The following is a 19,427-nucleotide window of genomic DNA, read 5'->3' as shown; positions in this document are numbered from 1 at the left end:
TGGAACACGGCATTGAGTGTTGCAACCGAGGACAGACTATTTTTACGCGCTACAAGCTTCAGCACTCGGCGGTCCCGTTCTGTGAGCTTGTGTGGCCTACCACTTTGCGGGTGAGCTGTTGTTGCTCCTAGACGTTTCCACTTCATAGTAACAGCACTTACAGATGACCGGGGCTGCTCTAGCAGGGCAGGAATTTAACAAACTGATTTGTTAGAAAGGTGGAATCCTATAACGGTGCCACGTTGATAATCACAGAGCTGTTCAGTAAGGCCATTCTACTGGCAATGTTCCTCTATGGAGATTGCATGGCTGTGTGCTCTATTTTTATACACCTGTCAGCAACGCGTGTTGCTGAAATAGCCAAATCCTAATTTGAGGGGGTGTCCACATACTTTTGTGTATGTAGTGTAAGTCTGATGATTTGATGCCCTTCAGTCTAATCAAATTAAATTGTATTTGTAACATGCTGCGAATAAAACGCTGGTAGACTTGTGTTGCCTGTTCCAAAAGTTTGTGATTGTTTGGTGGTGTAGGTACGTGGGGTGTTTTATTAACAAGTTGGCCACCTACACGGTGTGATTATTTCCTGAAGCTATCCAGGTTAATGCTCCTTCTCAAGGGTCTAGTTCCTGAAACACTAGCCTACTTTCTAACAACTATTTTCATCATAGTCTCTGTCAGTATCTAAACTGGTGCTTGTCATGCCTTATCGAACACGTTCTGTCTCATCTATTACTTCTTAATAGCCCGTCTCTGTCAAACCCCTGTCTCTCTCTGGCTCATGTCTCTTTCGCTCTCGTCTCTCTCGCTCCCGTCTCTCTCCCTCTCGCTCCCGTCTCTCCCCCGCTTGCTCCCGTCTCTCTCCCTCTCGCTCCTGTCTCTCTCGCTCCCGTCTCTCCCCCTCTCGCTCCCGTCTCTCCCCCTCTCGCTCTCTCTCCCCCTCTCGCTCCCGTCTCTCCCCCTCTCGCTCCCGTCTCTCCCCCTCTCGCTCCCGTCTCTCCCCCTCTCGCTCCCGTCTCTCCCCCTCTCGCTCCCGTCTCTCCCCCTCTCGCTCCCTCCCGTCTCTCCCCCTCTCGCTCCCGTCTCTCCCCCTCTCGCTCCCGTCTCTCCCCCTCTCGCTCCCGTCTCTCCCCTCTCGCTCCCCTCTCCCCCTCTCTCTCCCCGTCTCTCTCCCTCTCGCTCCCGTCTCTCTCCTCTCCCCGTCTCTCTCCCTCTCCTCCCGTCTCTCTCGCTCCGCTCCCGTCTCTCTCTCTCTCCCCGTCTCTCTCGCTCCCGTCTCTCTCCCTCTCGCTCCCGTCTCTCTCCCCTCTCGCTCCCGTCTCTCTCCCTCTCGCTCCCGTCTCTCTCCCTCTCGCTCCCGTCTCTCTCCCTCTCGCTCCCGTCTCTCTCCCTCTCGCTCCCGTCTCTCTCCCTCTCGCTCCTGTCTCTCTCATCCCCCGCTTCCTGATTATTCTGCTGGTGTGTGTTAGGGGGGAAATGTGATGTTTGTATAATGTGTGCTAATGACCCAATAAATGTACTTAAAAAAAAAAATCTAACTCTCATCCCCTTCTTCTCCTCCCTCTCTCCACCCTTCTCTCTCATAGGAGCGTTTCCAGTTCCCCTCAAACATCTGTGACGTGTCGGAGGACGCCAAGGACCTGATCTCGCGCCTAATCTGCGGCCGCGAGCGTCGCCTGGGCCAGAATGGCATCGGCGACTTCAAGGATCATCCCTTCTTCGCCGGCATCGACTGGGAACACATCCGCTCCACTGAGGCGCCCTACATCCCCGACGTCAGCTCCCCATCTGACACCTCCAACTTTGACGTGGACGACGATATTCTTAAAAACCCGGTGGGTGTACTAGGGGAAACCAGCTGGCTAGCTAATGTTAACTGTAAACCAGCTGGCTAGCTAATGTTAGCTGGGAAACCAGCTGGCTAGCTAATGTTAACTGTAAACCAGCTGGCTAACTAATGTTAGCTGGGAAACCAGCTGGCTAAATGTTAATGTAAACCAGCTGGCTAGCTAATGTTAACTGGAAACCAGCTGGCTAACTAATGTTAGCTGGGAAACCAGCTGGCTAGCTAATGTTAGCTGGGAAACCAGCTGGCTAGCTAATGTTAGCTGGGAAACCAGCTGGCTAGCTAATGTTAGCTGGGAAACCAGCTGGCTAGCTAATGTTAGCTGGGAAACCAGCTGGCTAGCTAATGTTAGCTGGGAAACCAGCTGGCTAGCAAGCATTAATTAGAAAACAGCTAGCTGGCCAACACGACCTGGTTTTACTTTTTTAACAGATAGTAATAGACCAATCAATATAACTGATACTCCACCTGAAGTCGTAAGTCTCTGATTAGAAGGGAAGAATAAAATACTTAATTGTTTGGGCCATCCAGTTCCTCAGTTGAACAGCCCAGAGCTAACTGGTGTTTACTGTGGTAAACATTTTACATGGCTGTTTTCTTGGTCTGTTTGGCTGTTCCACTCTAACTAATCTGATGCCCCCTTCTTGGCGTTCTCTCTGTCTCTGTGTGTCTTTCTCTCACCCCCCCACCCAACAGGACATCGCTCCTCCAGTCACACACAGCGGCTTCACCGGCCAGCATCTGCCCTTCGTAGGCTTCACCTACACCACGGACAGCTGCTTCTCGGACCGCGGCAGCGTCAACAGGGCCGGCCTGTCCGATAGGAGCTCCCAGGATGGGGGAGGAGAAGAAGGGGTTCCCCCGGACCAGGAGGGGGGGCTGGAAGTGGAAGCCTTTGAGAGGAGGATCCGCCGGCTGGAGCAGGAGAAGCAGGAGCTGAACCGCAAGCTGCAGGGTGAGCTAGGGGGTGGTAGAGGACAAAGAGACACATAAACAACCTCTGTGACCCTGAGTGTAAATGTGGACATATAACCCCTGACCTTTAACCTGTGTGTTGCCCCTTCTGGCCCCTCCAGAGTCCACTCAAGCAGTGCAGTCTCTCCACGGGCCGGGCCGCGGGGCCAGCACCCTGGGCCGGGACAAGGAGATGAAGAAGCTCAACGAGGAGATTGACCGGCTCAAGAAGAAACTGGCAGGTCAGTGCTCTCTGTGCAACCCAATCTGGCAACGCGCCACTAGTCTGCTCGTCTGGCAACCCAACACTGTCTGGGCATTTACTCCAGGCCTGAGTTGAACACACAGGTCAAATACTGTCTGGGCATTTAAACCAGACCTGGGTCGAACACACAGATCATTTAAACCAGGCCTGGGTCGAACACACAGATCATTTAAACCAGGCCTGGGTCGAACACACAGATCATTTAAACCAGGCCTGGGTCGAACACACAGATCATTTAAACCAGGCCTGGGTCGAACACACAGATCATTTAAACCAGGCCTGGGTCGAACACACAGATCATTTAAACCAGGCCTGGGTCGAACACACAGTTTGCACTTTTGGGGCTGTTCTAGCGCAGCACCAAGTACCTTTCACCATCCCACTAACCAGGAAGTCCCTCTCCTTCTCGTCCCCACTCAGACTCTGATAGGCTGGAGCACCAGCTAGAGGAGGCGGTGACTCTGCGCCAGGACTACGAGAGCTCCTCCTCCAAGCTGAAGGCCCTGGACAAACAGGTTAAAGCCCTAAGACAGGAGAAGGAGGATATCCACAAGGTAAAACCCCCCACCCACCTATTTTGCAAAGGAAAATGAAAGCAAGCATTTGTTATTGGACAAGTTCTGGCAGTCCTTTCCCGTTCTGGTCCGCTTCCTTCTGTTTGGTGTCTAGTGAATACGACGTAGGGGTGTATTCAGTCAGGTGAATGCATAACTAGAGCTGACATGATTCACAGGGCACACTGTTACTCTCAAGGACCAATGTTAGTTCACCGTTGTCTATTCACTGCATAGAGGTCGTCTCTCTGTGTCAGGTCTCATTTTATCATTCATGACGCATTAGGCTTAAACACGCACACACACACACACACACACACACACACACACACACACACACACACACACACACACACACACACAGCCTAACCTAATATCCTCAGATCATTGGATCACCACGGTGTGTAAACACTGGGACCTTTTTCCTTGTGATTAATTCCATCATGTCTTGGATTAGCTGGAGTCAGGGTTCTGGACAGAAACACCACATTTCTTGTCTAATTCCATTAGCAAAACTATTTGACCCTTTTCCCTTTACCCTGGGATAGTGTTTGTGTTTAGTTGACTATTCAAAACCGTTGCCTGCTTGTAGTTGTTCACATCTCATGATGCACACCAGATGATGTCATCAGCCCAGATGATGTCATCAGCCCAGATGATGTCATCAGCCCAGATGATGTCATCAGCCCAGATGATGTCATCAGCCCAGATGATGTCATCAGCCCAGATGATGTCATCAGCCCAGATGATGTCATCAGCCCGGATGATGTCATCAGCCCGGATGATGTCATCAGAAATACTTGTCTTGTATCTTGTTTAACTTCACAACAAAGGGCTTGTTTGACTGATATACAAATCACCTTGTGTCATAAATAACTGCTCATTATTATTTGTAGAGCAGTCAGTCGGTCACCATTTACCCACAATGCATCAAGGTGGATGCTCTCGGACACGGCCATAGAAACCCATAACTTTCACACGTTGGGGTGGTGCTGGAGATGATGTATTTAATGTTGAAAAGGGTAGAATTTCCTTTTTTTAAAATCTGTGTTACAATTGATTGTGGCTAATCTTCTGTGTGTACATTTATATTGGAAGTCAAGATTAGAATTGGTAGTTTACTGATGTGTTTTATTTTCTTCGTCTCCTCCTTCCTCCCTCGTCTCCTTCCTCCCTCCCCTCGTCTCTTTCTTGCTGTCCTCCTTTCTCTCTCACACGTTCACTCCCTCTCATTTAATCTCCGTACCTGTCATTCTGTCTTTCCCTCTCCCCATGTCTCGTGCCTCCTCTGCTCTCTTTTATTTCGCTGTTTCTCTCTCTCCCTCCCTCACCCTTCCTCCTTTCTCTCTCGTCTCACGCCTATCTCGCCTACCCCCCCTCTCTCCCCCCCCTCCCTCATCCACTCTCCCCTCCCTCCCTCCCTCATCCTCTCTCCCCCCCCCTCATCTACTCTCTCCCCTCATCTACTCTCTCTCCCCCCTCCCTCATCTACTCTCTCCCCTCATCTACTCTCTCCCCCTCCCTCATCTACTCTCTCCCCCTCCCTCATCTACTCTCCCCCCTCCCTCATCTACTCTCTCCCCCTCCCTCATCTACTCTCTCTCCCTCCCTCATCTACTCTCTCCCCCTCCCTCATCTACTCTCTCCCCCTCCTCATCTACTCTCTCCCCCTCCCTCATCTACTCTCTCCCCCTCATCTACTCTCTCCCCCTCCCTCATCTACTCTCTCCCCCTCCCTCATCTACTCTCTCCCCCTCCCTCATCTACTCTCCCCCCCCTCCCTCATCTACTCTCTCCCCCTCCCTCATCTACTCTCTCCCCCTCCCTCATCTACTCTCTCCCCCTCTCCCCCTCCCTCATCTACTCTCTCCCCCTCCCTCATCTACTCTCTCCCCCTCCCTCATCTACTCTCTCCCCCCTCCCTCATCTACTCTCTCCCCCTCCCTCATCTACTCTCTCCCCCTCCCTCATCTACTCTCTCCCCCTCCCTCATCTACTCTCTCCCCCCCTCCCCCTCATCTACTCTCTCCCCCCTCCCTCATCTACTCTCTTCCCCCTCCCTCATCTACTCTCTTCCCCTCCCTCATCTACTCTCTTCCCCCCCTCCCTCATCTACTCTCTCCCCCTCCCTCATCTACTCTCTCCCCCTCCCTCATCTACTCTCTCCCCCCCTCCCTCATCTACTCTCTCCCCCCCTCCCTCATCTACTCTCTCCCCCTCCCTCATCTACTCTCTCCCCCTCCCTCATCTACTCTCTCCCCCTCCCTCATCTACTCTCTCCCCCCTCCCTCATCTACTCTCTCCCCCCCCTCCCTCATCTACTCTCTCCCCCTCCCTCATCTACTCTCTCCCCCTCCCTCATCTACTCTCTCCCCCTCCCTCATCTACTCTCTCCCCCCCTCCCTCATCTACTCTCTCCCCCTCCCTCATCTACTCTCTCCCCCTCCCTCATCTACTCTCTCCCCCCTTCCCTCATCTACTCTCTCCCCCTCCCTCATCTACTCTCCCTCCCCTCCCTCATCTCTATCTCTCCCCCTCCCTCATCTACTCTCTCCCCCTCCCTCATCTACTCTCTCCCCCTCCCTCATCTACTCTCTCCCCCTCCCTCATCTACTCTCTCCCCCTCCCTCATCTACTCTCTCCCCCTCCCTCATCTACTCTCCCCCCTCATCTACTCTCTCCCCCCCCCCTCATCTACTCTCTCCCCCTCCCTCATCTACTCTCTCCCCCCCTCCCTCATCTACTCTCTCCCCCCTCCCTCATCTACTCTCTCCCCCTCCCTCATCTACTCTCTCCCCTCCCTCATCTACTCTCTCCCCCCTCCCTCATCTACTCTCTCCCCCTCCCTCATCTACTCTCCCCCTCCCTCATCTACTCTCTCCCCCTCCCTCATCTACTCTCTCCCCCTCCCCCCTCATCTACTCTCTCCCCCCTCCCTCATCTACTCTCTCCCCCTCCCTCATCTACTCTCTCCCCCTCCCTCATCTACTCTCTCCCCCTCCCTCATCTACTCTCTCCCCCTCCCTCATCTACTCTCTCCCCCTCCCTCATCTACTCTCTCCCCCCTCCCTCATCTACTCTCTCCCCCTCCCCTCATCTACTCTCTCCCCCCTTCCCTCATCTACTCTCTCCCCCTCCCTCATCTACTCTCTCTCCCCTCCCTCATCTACTCTCTCCCCCTCCCTCATCTACTCTCTCCCCCCCCTCATCTACTCTCTCCCCCCCCTCATCTACTCTCTCTTTCCCCTCCCTCATCTACTCTCTCCCCCCCCTTCCCTCATCTACTCTCTCCCCCCTCCCTCATCTACTCTCTCCCCCCTCCCTCATCTACTCTCTCCCCCTCCCTCATCTACTCTCTCTCCCCCTCCTCATCTACTCTCTCTCCCCTCCCTCATCTACTCTCTCCCACCCTCCCTCATCTACTTTCTCTCCCCCTTCCCTCATCTACTCTCTCTCCCCCTTCCCTCATCTACTCTCTCTCCCCCCTTCCCTCATCTACTCTCTCTCCCCCTCCCCTCATCTACTCTCTCCCCCCCTCTCCCTCATCTACTCTCTCCCCCCTCCCTCAACAGCAACTGGTGGAGTCCCTGGAGCGCCTCAAGTCCCAGACCAAGGAGCTGAAGGAGGCCCACAGCCAGCGGAAGCTGGCCCTACAGGAGTTCTCTGAGCTGAGCGAGCGCATGGCCGAGCTGCGTTCCACCAAGCAACGCCTCTCACGCCAGCTCCGCGACAAGGAGGAGGAGATGGACGCTGCTGTGCAGAAGGTGGACGCCATGCGTCAGGACATCCGCAAGACCGAGAAGGCCCGCAAGGAGGCGAGTTGTAAAAGTTAGCAGAGCAGAGCGTAGCTCGCTAATGCTAACACGTAACGTGCTAGCATTTAGCTTGCTAACTAACCACTTAGCTTGCTAATATTTAGCTAACTAACACATTGCTTGGTTATACTCAGCTGTATATAACACTCAGCTGTGTAGAACACTCAGCTGTGTAGAACACTCAGCTGTGTAGAACACTCAGCTGTGTAGAACACTCAACTTGCTAACATTTAGCTTGCTAATACTCGTGAATGAAGTTAGCTGTCAGGGGCTGTCAAAGCTGGAGACAAAGTGGCAGTGTGTTAGCGACGTTTAGCTACTTTAGCTTTCTGTGACGAGGCCATATCTGTATTATTACATTTCAGTGTGTGTGTGTCTTACTATATATGAGTGTGTCTATGTATGTATAACGATTTCAGACTTTCAACCTCAACACAACCACTTCTGGTGCTATGGCTTCTCCTGGCATTCAGAAAGCACAGAACAACTTCTCTTGTTATCTATTCATTCATTTCTCAATTTGAATGCCAGTATTCCCTTGAGGGCCTCGCCTGTCTGGTCCCCCCTGTCTGCATTGTCGCTAGGCAGTTGAACACGAATTCCTAGGAGCTATTCTCCGTATTGCTTTAGTGTCTCCTCTCCCTCATCTGCTCTAATCTTAACAAGGAATGGAGGCCACTTGAGACTATTGAGATGCACCCCAGGCCTACAACCTCATACCCTTCTCTATCCTTCCCCAGAGCTAAATGCTAAGTGCTAACAAGCTCCAGATGGTTGTTGGCGACCCCAGCTAAATGCTAAGCGCTAACTGGGTCCAGATGCTTGTTGGTGACCCAAGAGCTAAGCGCTAACAGGGTCCAGATGCTTGTTGCCTACCCCAGAGTTAAATGCTAAGCGCTAACAGGGTCCAGATGTTTGTTGCTGACCCCAGAGCTAAACGCTAAGCGCTAACAGGGTCCAGATGGTTGTTGCTGACCCCAGAGCTAAACGCTAAGCGCTAACAGGGTCCAGATGGTTGTTGCTGACCCCAGAGCTAAACGCTAAGCGCTAACAGGGTCCAGATGGTTGTTGGTGACCCCAGCTAAACGCTAAGCGCTAACAGGGTCCAGATGGTTGTTGGTGACCCCAGAGCTAAGCGCTAACAGGGTCCAGATGGTTGTTGCTGACCCCAGAGCTAAACGCTAAGCGCTAACAGGGTCCAGATGGTTGTTGGTGACCCCTAAACGCTAGCGCTGACGGGGTCCAGATGGTTGTTGGTGACGCTAAACGCTAAGCTAACAGGGTCCAGATGGTTGTTGGTGACCCCTGAGCTAAACGCTAAGTGCTAACAGGGTCCAGATGGTTGTTGGTGACCCCAAACGCTAAAACGCCAGATGGTTGTTGGTGACCCCAGCGCTGTGCTAACGGGTCCAGATGGTTGTTGGTGACCCCAGAGCTAAGCGCTAACAGGGTCCAGATGCTTGTTGGTGACCCCAGAACTAAACGCTAAGTGCTAACAGGGTCCAGATGGTTGTTGCTGACCCCAGAGCTAAACGCTAAGCGCTAACAGGGTCCAGATGGTTGTTGGTGACCCCAGAGCTAAGCGCTAACAGGGTCCAGATGCTTGTTGGTGACCCCAGAGCTAAGCGCTAACAGGGTCCAGATGCTTGTTGGTGACCCCAGAGCTAAACGCTAAGTGCTAACAGGGTCCAGATGGTTGTTGCTGACCCCAGAGCTAAACGCTAACAGGGTCCATATGGTTACCCCAGAGCAGGGGGTCCAGATGGTTGTTGGTGACCCCAGAGCTAAGCGCTAACAGGGTCCAGATGCTTGTTGGTGACCCCAGAGCTAAGCGCTAACAGGGTCCAGATGCTTGTTGGTGACCCCAGAGCTAAACGCTAAGTGCTAACAGGGTCCAGATGGTTGTTGGTGACCCAGAGCTAAGCACTAACAGGGTCCAGATGGTTGTTGGTGACCCCAGCTGAAGTTCATGGGGCCAGGGATGGGGACTCTAGTAAAGGAAGAGAGAGGGGGTCAATGTTATCTCCTCACTGTTAATTCATATATGCAATACTGGTATGCATAATGGTAATGCACATATTGACACAATGCATGCTAATGAATAATTGTGTTTCCTTCTTACATCAGCTGATGTCACAAAGTGATGTACAGAAACCCAGCCTAAAACCCCAAACAGCAAGCAATGCAGGTGTAGAAGCACGTTGGCTAGGAAAAACTCCCTAGAAAGGCCAGAACCTAGGAAAGAAACCTAGAGAGGAACCAGGCTCTGAGAGGTGGCCAGTCCTCTTCTGGTGGTGCCGGGTGGAGATTATAACAGAACATGGCCAAGATGTTCAAATGTTCATAGATGATAGATTTACCCATACGTGTGTTATATGAATGGGTAAATCTATCCTGGTAAAGGGATATGAAACTTTAGTGTGTGTGATGTTGACCTCTGCTTTGTCTGCGTGTGTTTGTTAGTTGGAGGCCCAGTTGGACGATGCCAAGGCAGAGGCGTCTAAGGAGCGAAAGCTGCGTGACCATAGCGAAGTCTATTCTAAACAGCTGGAGATGGAGCTTGAAACCCTCAAGGTTAGAGGTCACATACACAACTTTCCTACTCATCTTCCAGTTCTCGTTCCCTTTTCCATCCTCCTCTGTCTCCGTCCTCCTCTCGCCATCCTCTACCGGTCTCCTCTCCATCCTTCTCTCATCTCTCTCTCCGTCCTCCTCTCCATCCTTCTCTCATCTCTCTCTCCGTCCTCCTCTACCTGTCTCCCCTCTCCGTCCTCCTCTACCTGTCTCCCCTCTCCGTCCTCCTCTACCTGTCTCCCCTCTCCGTCCTCCTCTACCTGTCTCCCCTCTCCGGCCTCCTCTACCTAGCCCTTCTAGTATATCTCCTGTCTCCACCCTCCTCTTTCTCCTCTCCTTCATCTGTCTCCTACTTTCTCTTTCTCCGCACCACCTCCCTCCCATTCCCCTCCCTCTCATCTCATCTCCTTCCCTCCCATCTCCTCTCCCTCCCTCCCGTCTCCTCTAAACCAGGGCAGGCTGACTCTCAGTGAGGGCTGGTTTGGAAGGTCCCTTGGCTATAATAATAAGAGCAGAAATGAGAGAAATGTTTTAAGACGTTTTCTTGTTTGCTGTTTTGTGAGGTTACTAGCCTGTCTGTCAGTTTGTTTTCCCCTTTTTGCAGATTTTTCCCCCCTTTGTCCTTTGTCCCCACTCACTGTTTCTGTTCTCCTTTAAACCCTTGTCACCCTTACTTCACCCCTGTAACATACGCCACCTCCTCCCCCACTCTCCTCCTCCCTGTAAAATACTCCTGTTATTTTCCACCTCCTTCCCCCTGTAACATACTCCTGTTATTCTCCACCTCCTCCCCACTCTCCTCCTCCCTGTAAAATACTCCTGTTATTCTCCACCTCCTCCCCCACTCTCCTCCCCCTGTAACATACTCCTGTTATTCTCCACCTCCTCCCCCACTCTCCTCCCCCTGTAACATACTCCTGTTATTCTCCACCTCTCCCCACCTCCTCCCCTGTAACATACTCCTGTTATTCTCCACCTCCTCCCCCACTCTCCTCCCCCTGTAACATACTCCTGTTATTCTCCACCTCCTTCCCCACTCTCCTCCCCCTGTAACATACTCCTGTTATTCTCCACCTCCTTCCCCAACATACTCCCACCTGTAACATACTCCACCTCCTTCCCCACTCTCCTCCCCCTGTAACATACTCCTGTTATTCTCCACCTCCCCCACTCTCCTCCCCCTGTAACATACTCTCCACCTCCTTCCCCACTCTCCTCCCACCTGTAACATACTCCACCTATCCCCCCACTCTCCCCCCTGTAACATACTCCTGTTATTCTTCACCTCCTTCCCCACTCTCCTCCCCCTGTAACATACTCCTGTTACCTCTCCACCTCCTCCCCTGTAAAATACTCCTGTTATTCTCCACCTCCTCCCCTGTAACATACTCCTGTTATTCTTCACCTCCTTCCCCACTCTCCTCCCCCTGTAACATACTCCACCTCCTCCCCCGCTTCCTCCCCCAACATACTCCACCTCCTCCCCCGCTCTCCTCCCCCTGTAACATACTCCTGTTATTCTCACCTCCTCCCCACTCTCCTCCCCCTGTAACATACTCCTGTTATTCTCCACCTCCTCCCCACTCTCCTCCCCTGTAACATACTCCTGTTATTCTCCACCTCCTTCCCCACTCTCCTCCCCCTGTAACATACTCCTGTTATTCTCCACCTCCTCCCCCACTCTCCTCCCCCCGTAACATACTCCTGTTATTCTCCACCTCCTCCCCACTCTCCTCACCCTGTAACATACTCCACCTCCTTCCCCCGCTCTCCTCCCCCTGTAACATACTCCTGTTATTCTCCACCTCCTTCCCCACTCTCCTCCCCTGTAACATACTCCTGTTATTCTCCACCTCCTCCCCCACTCTCCTCCCCCCAGTAACATACTCCTGTTATTCTCCACCTCCTTCCCCACTCTCCTCCCCCTGTAACATACTCCTGTTGTTCTCCACCTCCTCCCCCACTCTCCTCCCCCTGTAACATACTCCTGTTATTCTCCACCTCCTCCCCCACTCTCCTCCCCCTGTAACATACTCCTGTTATTCTCCACCTCCTTCCCCACTCTCCTCCCCCTGTAACATACTCCTGTTATTCTCCACCTCCTTCCCCACTCTCCTCCCCCTGTAACATACTCCTGTTATTCTCCACCTCCTTCCCCACTCTCCTCCCCTGTAACATACTCCTGTTATTCTCCACCTCCCCTCCTCCCCATTCTCCACCTCCTCCCCCTGTAACATACTCCTGTTATTCTCCACCTCCTTCCCCACTCTCCTCCCCCTGTAACATACTCCACCTCCTCCCCCGCTCTCCTCCCCTGTAACATACTCCTGTTATTCTCCACCTCCTCCCCCACTCTCCTCCCCCTGTAACATACTCCTGTTATTCTCCACCTCCTCCCCACTCTCCTCCCCCTGTAACATACTCCTGTTATTCTCCACCTCCTCCCCACTCTCCTCCCCTGTAACATACTCCTGTTATTCTCCACCTCCTTCCCCACTCTCCTCCCCCTGTAACATACTCCTGTTGTTCTCCACCTCCCCCCCATTCTCCACCTCCTCCCCTGTAACATACTCCTGTTGTTCTCCACCTCCTCCCCCACTCTCCTCCCCTGTAACATACTCCACCTGTTATTGTAACATCCCACCTCCTCCCCCCTCTCCTCCCCCTGTAACATACTCCTGTTATTCTCCACCTCCTTCCCACTCTCCTCCCCCTGTAACATACTCCTGTTATTCTCCACCTCCTCCCCACTCTCCTCCCCCTGTAACATACTCCTGTTATTCTCCACCTCCTTCCCCACTCTCCTCCCCCTGTAACATACTCCTGTTATTCTCCACCTCCTTCCCCACTCTCCTCCCCCTGTAACATACTCCTGTTATTCTCCACCTCCTTCCCCACTCTCCTCCCCCTGTAAAATACTCCTGTTATTCTCCACCTCCTTCCCCACTCTCCTCCCCCTGTAACATACTCCTGTTATTCTCCACCTCCTCCCTGTAAAATACCCTGTTATTCTCTCCTCCCCTGTAACATACTCCTGTTATTCTCCACCTCCTTCCCCACTCTCCTCCCCCTGTAACATACTCCTGTTATTCTCCCACCTCCTTCCCCACTCTCCTCCCCTGTAACATACTCCTGTTATTCTCCACCTCCTTCCCCACTCTCCTCCCCTGTAACATACTCCTGTTATTCTCCACCTCCTTCCCCACTCTCCTCCCCCTGTAACATACTCCTGTTGTTCTCCACCTCCTCCCCACTCTCCTCCCCTGTAACATACTCCTGTTGTTCTCCACCTCCTTCCCCACTCTCCTCCCCCTGTAACATACTCCTGTTATTCTCCACCTCCTTCCCCACTCTCCTCCCCCTGTAACATACTCCTGTTATTCTCCACCTCCTTCCCCACTCTCCTCCCCTGTAAATACTCCTGTTATTCTCCACCTCCTTCCCCACTCTCCTCCCCCTGTAACATACTCCTGTTATTCTCCACCTCCTTCCCCACTCTCCTCCCCCTGTAACATACTCCTGTTATTCTCCACCTCCTTCCCCACTCTCCTCCCCCTGTAACATACTCCTGTTATTCTCCACCTCCTTCCCCACTCTCCTCCCCCCTGTAACATACTCCTGTTATTCTCCACCTCTTTCCTCTGCATCACGATTCCTTAACTGTTTATTATTATTGTAATTATTATTATAGCCCTACTAGTAATAATAATATAATAATATACTGTGTGTTTATATATATAAATAAATAAATGTCATGTACATTTATCTATTATTCTCTCACCTTTCTCTCCCCGCTCCCTCGTCGTCTCATTTTCAAGTTTAGTTTTATTTCTTGGTAATTTCGCTCTCTCACCTTCTGTCATGTTGCAAGTTTTCAGTTTATTTGCCATTATACATTATAAAAATAAAAATAAATTGAGGCTCATTTCTAACTCGTGATTTAAAAACACAATTAAAACCCCTATAGAAACGATGCTGCGTCTTTCTCCCCCACAGGTGAAGCAGCAGGGTAGCGGGCGTGGGGCCGGAAGCAGCAGCCCAGAGCTGCAGCAGGAACTGTCCAAGGTGAAGTCTGAGCTGGACAAGAAGGTGCTGTTCTACGAGGAGGAGCTGGTGCGCCGCGAGGCCTCCCACACCAGTGAGCTCAAGGGCCTCCGGAAGGAGCTCCACGACTCAGAGGGCCAGCAGCTCTCCCTCCACAAGGAGCTGCTCATGCTCAAGGACAAGCTGGAGAAAGCCAAGAGAGAGAGGTGGGTTTAGGATAGGACAGGTTTAGGCTTTTGCCAAGATTGAGAGGTAGGTTAGGCTAGCATCCACTGTGGCTAAAGTTAAAATGGCGTCACTACCCCTTAATGGAAGCTTTGACGTACGGGGCCAAGTATGAGTATCTCTTCAGGATTAGAGGGAGCTTTTCTTCAGAGAATTGTCCAGACCTTTACATTTCTAAGCTTATAAATGGCTCATGAGCTCACTGTCAATCCCCATCAGAACCCAAAATATAAGCTTTTTTTTACTCATAATTGTGAACAAAGACTGTATAGCTCGGTTAAAACTCATTTAGATTTCTCATGGCTGGTCAGTCCTCTCATCCGTGAACTGTCTATGAATTATAGAGGGGCTACATTTCTCCTGCCCCATCCTTAAGCTGTGTACCCAAAAAGGTGGTGGGGTGCCTGTGTTATTGTTTGAACTGCGGACTTGAGATCTCATTATTTGTGTGTGTGTGTCTCTGTGTGTCTGTCTCTGTGTGTCTGTCTCTGTGTGTGTGTCTGTCTCTGTGTGTGTGTCTGTCTCTGTGTGTGTGTGTGTCTCTGTGTCTGTGTGTGTGTGTCTCTGTGTGTGTGTCTCTGTGTGCGTGTCTCTGTGTGCGTGTCTCTGTGTGCGTGTCTCTGTGTGCGTGTCTCTGTGTGCGTGTCTCTGTGTGCGTGTCTCTGTGTGCGTGTCTCTGTGTGTGCAGACAAACTGAGACAGATGAGGCAGTGGGCGCTCTAAAGGACAAGTACGAGCGTGAGCGCAGCATGCTGACCGATGACAACCGCAAGCTGACCACAGAGGCTGACAGGGTAAGGCCCACACATAGGTGGAGTTTATACACTGTGGGAAAGACAGGTGTTGCGAATGGATTCTTAATCGCTCTCTGACTTGCTCTCTTCCCCCCCTCCCTATATATACCTCCCCCTCCCTATCTATACCTCCCCCACCCATCTGCCTCCCCTCCACCAATCTGCCTCCCCCACCCATCTGCCTCCCCCATCTGCCCCCTATCTGCCTCTCCCCCTCCTATCTGCCTCTCCCCCTACCTATCTGCCTCTCCCCCACCTCCTATCTGCCTCTCCCCCCCTCCCTATCTGCCTCTCCCTCCCTTCCCTATCTGCTTCTCCCTCCTTCCCTATCTGCCTCTCCCTCCCTCCCTATCTGCCTCTCCCCTCCCTACCTATCTGCCTCTCCCCCTCCCTATCTGCCTCTCCCCTCCCTACCTATCTGCCTCTCCCATCCCTACCTATCTGCCTCTCCCCCTACCTATCTGCCTCTCCCCCCCCTATCTGCCTCTCCCCACCTCCCTATCTGCCTCTCCCTCCCTTACCTATCTGCTTCTCCCCTCCCTTCCCTATCTGCCTCTCCCTCCCTCCCTATCTGCCTCTCCCCTCCCTCTCCCTCTTACCTATCTGCTTCTCCCTCTCCCTTACCTATCTGCCTCTCCCCCTCCCCCTATCTGCCTTCCCCTATATCTGCCTCTCCCTCCCTCCCTATCTGCCTCTCCCTCCCTCCCTATCTGCCTCTCCCTCCCTACCTATCTGCCTCTCCCTCCCTACCTATCTGCCTCTCCTCCCTACCTATCTGCCTCTCCCCTCCCTCCCTATCTGCCTCTCCCCTCCCTCCCTATCTGCCTCTCCCCTCCCTCCCTATCTGCCTCTCCCTCCCTCCCTATCTGCCTCTCCCCTCCCTCCCTATCTGCCTCTCCTCCTCCCTATCTGCCTCTCCCTCCCTCCCTATCTGCCTCTCCCCTCCCTCCCTATCTGCCTCTCCCTCCCTCCCTATCTGCCTCTCCCCTCCTTCCCTATCTGCCTCTCCCCTCCCTTCCCTATCTGCCTCTCCCCTCCCTTCCCTATCTGCCTCTCCCCTCCCTTCCCTATCTGCCTCTCCCCTCCCTTCCCTATCTACACCTCCCCCTCCGTATGTCTCTCTCTCTCACCTCCTCTGCGTCTCTCTCACCTCCCTCTCACCTCCTCTGCGTCTCTCTCACCTCCTCTGCCTCTCTCTCACCTCCTCTGCCTCTCTCTCACCTCCTCTGCCTCTCTCTCACCTCCTCTGCCTCTCTCTCTCAGCTGTGTACGTTTGTGGACAAGCTGACTGCTCAGAACCGCCAGCTGGAGGATGAGCTGCAAGACTTGGCCTCTAAGAAGGAGAGCGTGGCTCACTGGGAAGCCCAGATCGCTGAGATCATCCAGTGGTCAGTGCAAAGGCAGCTAGCTGTACAGGGCCAAGGACTTGTCCAATAGGATATCTCGTTTTCCTTTTCCGTTGTCAAATGTTTTGCCGCGTTGTGCCCAAGTGAAGATGAACTTTGAAAGGCCTGTATAGATGCTTATGAAACCTTGTGTGTGTGAACCCTTAGGGTGAGTGATGAGAAGGATGCCCGCGGCTACCTGCAGGCCCTGGCCTCCAAGATGACTGAGGAGCTGGAGTCTCTCCGCAGCTCCAGCCTGGGCCCACGACCCCTGGTAAGATACACTACAGACACACACACACACACACTTAAAAGTATACTAATCGAACAAACACACGTAAACAAACCTTCGCCCCACACACACACGCAAACACCTTGGTCCCATCCCCTCCGAGGTGTGTTTGTTGGCTTCAACAGTCCAACTGTCAAATTAGGGCCCCTGGTCTGAGCACAGCCGTAACTAGGGGATACCACCACATCACACGGTACTTCCCTTGTTGTGGTGATTCTTATGTTCCCCTGCTGAATACATTGCTTTTATCCCACATTGACACAGTGCCACTGCATGTAAATTGAAGAGATCCAGATCGGGTGCCTGACTGGAGGGGACAGTAGCTGTATGTAGGCCATGCCCCAAAAGCTGTGTAGAGGCAGCACCCAGCCTACTCATTTCACCCTAAGGCATTACTGTCAAAGTGCAGTATCATAGAATTATATAACAGTTAGACCAAGTTATGAAAATGGAGTCCCATTCATTCCTATGGACTTTGTATCAGGCAATCAGCTAGACAGGTCTGCTACACTGGACATGTAACTGTAGCCTCCCGGCGCCCCACTGTAGCCTCCCGGCGCCCCACTGTAGCCTCCCGGCGCCCCACTGTAGCCTCCCGGCGCCCCCTCCCCTGCGCTGTAGCCTCCACCTCTCTGCGCCCCACTGTAGCCTTTCCCCACTCCTCCCTCTCCCTGCTGCGCCCCACTGTAGCCTTTCCTCTCTGCGCCCCACTGTAGCCTTTCCCTCTCTGCGCCCCACTGTAGCCTCCCTCTCCCCACTGCGCCCCACTGTAGCCTTTCCCTCCCTGCGCCCCACATTAGCCTCCTCTCCCTACGCCCCCACTGTAGCCTCCCTCTCCCTGTGCCCCACTGTAGCCTCCCGGCTCCCCACTGTAGCCTCCCTCTCCCTGCGCCCCACTGTAGCCTTTCCCTCCCTGCGCCCCACTGTAGCCTCCCTCTCCCTGCGCCCCCCCCACTGTAGCCTCCCGGCTCCCCACTGTAGCCTCCCTCTCCCTGCGCCCCCTCCCTGCGCCCCACTGTAGCCTCCCGGCGCCCCACTGTAGCCTCCCTCTCCCTGCGCCCCACTGTAGCCTCCCGGCGCCCCACTGTAGCCTCCCTCTCCCTGCGCCCCACTGTAGCCTCCCGGCTCCACGGTATCTTTCTACAGAGCCTTGGGCCTTGTGCAGTACTTTCTATGGATGGAAAGGTGTTGTATCAGACATGGAAGTCTTTACTTCAAATTGGTTTTAGCAATCAATGTGAAATGAATTAGAAATCACGTCATTTGTTCTTAAATATTCCATATCTACTATATTTCACAATGGATGTGTATCAATATATAATTAGTCACCTGTTAATCTACAGAGCGACATTAGTGTTGAGAGGTCGTCTGTCTGGCGCCGTTATAATCTCTCTAGATATAATTCTATAGTTTATTCTGTATGAGTAGGGAGTCCATCTTCCTCTTATTTTCAGCCTTAACCTGGTTACAGGGAGAGGAATATTACATCAAACGTGACCTTGAGTGCAGTTCCCTCCGCTCCCTTAGCTAGCTAGCGTTAGCACACTTGTCATCTCCCCTCCGTCCATTCCTATTAGACATGGCTATTTAGCTAGCGTTAGCAGCAACGTTGGCACACCTGTCATCTCCCCTCCATCCATTCCCATTAGACAGGGCTATTTATGGCAGACTTAGCATTAGTAGCGTTAGCTTAATGATATTAGCTCCTGGTGTCTGTCTGGGTACTTTTGGAAGCATAGTGCTCACCAGACGGAGAAAGGCTATGCCCGCTGTTGTTGCTGATACTGTTTTAAGAGTGGAGTAACATTGTATTCATCCCAAATTACACCCTGTTCCCTACATAGTAGTAGATTTGCTCAAGCAATCAAAAAAAAGGAGGGGGGGGGTAGTAGGAGGGAAAGCATTAAACTCCCCAATGATGGAGAAATTGTAGAAAAATATTTTGGTTGCCAATAATTTCCTTCCTTCGCAAAGTTGTTTTGGTGTACTCTGGTGAAGTGTGTGTTGTGTTGGTGTACTCTGGTGAAGTGTGTGTTGTGTTGGCGTACTCTGGTGAAGTGTGTGTGTTGTGTTGGTGTACTCTGGTGAAGTGTGTGTTGTGTTGGTGTACTCTGGTGAAGTGTTGGTGTACTCTTCTGTTTTAACCTCCCGTCCCCAGCAAGGCTCAGGAGTGGCCACTCCTCCCCTGAAACCCTTTCCCTCAGCTGGGGGGGACAAGAGGGTGAGTGCGTCCAATCAAAGCCAGCCTCCAATCACTGTGGAGGTGACGCTCCAACCGTAGGCAGTGCAGAGGACTGCTCTCATGCCGCCAGTCTGTCACTCATATGGCCCATTTAATACCGATTGATGATTTGATTTTTCTTGAGAAGAAATAACCTGGAATAGCCGGCGTGATCTGAATTCTAACATGATATTTTTAGGCCTGTTTGAAAGTGGGTTTGATGTCCCCAGATAGTGAGTATTTAAAAATACTGGCACTGCTTTGAAGCATTGAGACCTAGAAAGCAAAATTGGATTCTGAGTGTAAATTATCTGAGGAGTTTGAAGGGGCCACATGTGTTTCAGACAAGACTGATATTATACGATGCTTCCATTGCTTACAAGAAACTAGGAATACATTTCAGGGGAGCGGGTTAGTAGAAGTTGCCCTTAAATACTGATAGATATTCAGATATTCTT

General features: G+C 52.4%; 1 protein-coding gene across 3 annotated transcripts in view; it reads left to right on the top strand.

The window, feature by feature from the left end:
• The window catches only part of LOC112249825 (serine/threonine-protein kinase MRCK beta-like), a 124,192-nt gene that overhangs the window by 67,322 nt on the left and 37,443 nt on the right, over positions 1-19,427 (top strand). For all 3 annotated transcript variants that reach the window (XM_042319168.1, XM_042319167.1, XM_042319169.1), the window contains exons 8-17: positions 1,587-1,835; positions 2,543-2,801; positions 2,923-3,042; positions 3,486-3,619; positions 7,192-7,434; positions 9,898-10,008; positions 14,005-14,258; positions 14,966-15,071; positions 16,335-16,459; positions 16,625-16,730. In XM_042319168.1, the coding sequence (XP_042175102.1) occupies positions 1,587-1,835; positions 2,543-2,801; positions 2,923-3,042; positions 3,486-3,619; positions 7,192-7,434; positions 9,898-10,008; positions 14,005-14,258; positions 14,966-15,071; positions 16,335-16,459; positions 16,625-16,730 (1,707 nt within the window). The remainder of the gene's footprint in view (positions 1-1,586; positions 1,836-2,542; positions 2,802-2,922; positions 3,043-3,485; positions 3,620-7,191; positions 7,435-9,897; positions 10,009-14,004; positions 14,259-14,965; positions 15,072-16,334; positions 16,460-16,624; positions 16,731-19,427) is intronic.

Source organism: Oncorhynchus tshawytscha, unplaced genomic scaffold (assembly GCF_018296145.1).
Source record: "Oncorhynchus tshawytscha isolate Ot180627B unplaced genomic scaffold, Otsh_v2.0 Un_contig_388_pilon_pilon, whole genome shotgun sequence".
In the NCBI taxonomy this organism is placed as follows: domain Eukaryota; kingdom Metazoa; phylum Chordata; class Actinopteri; order Salmoniformes; family Salmonidae; genus Oncorhynchus; species Oncorhynchus tshawytscha.
This window is presented reverse-complemented; position numbering and strand designations above follow the sequence as displayed.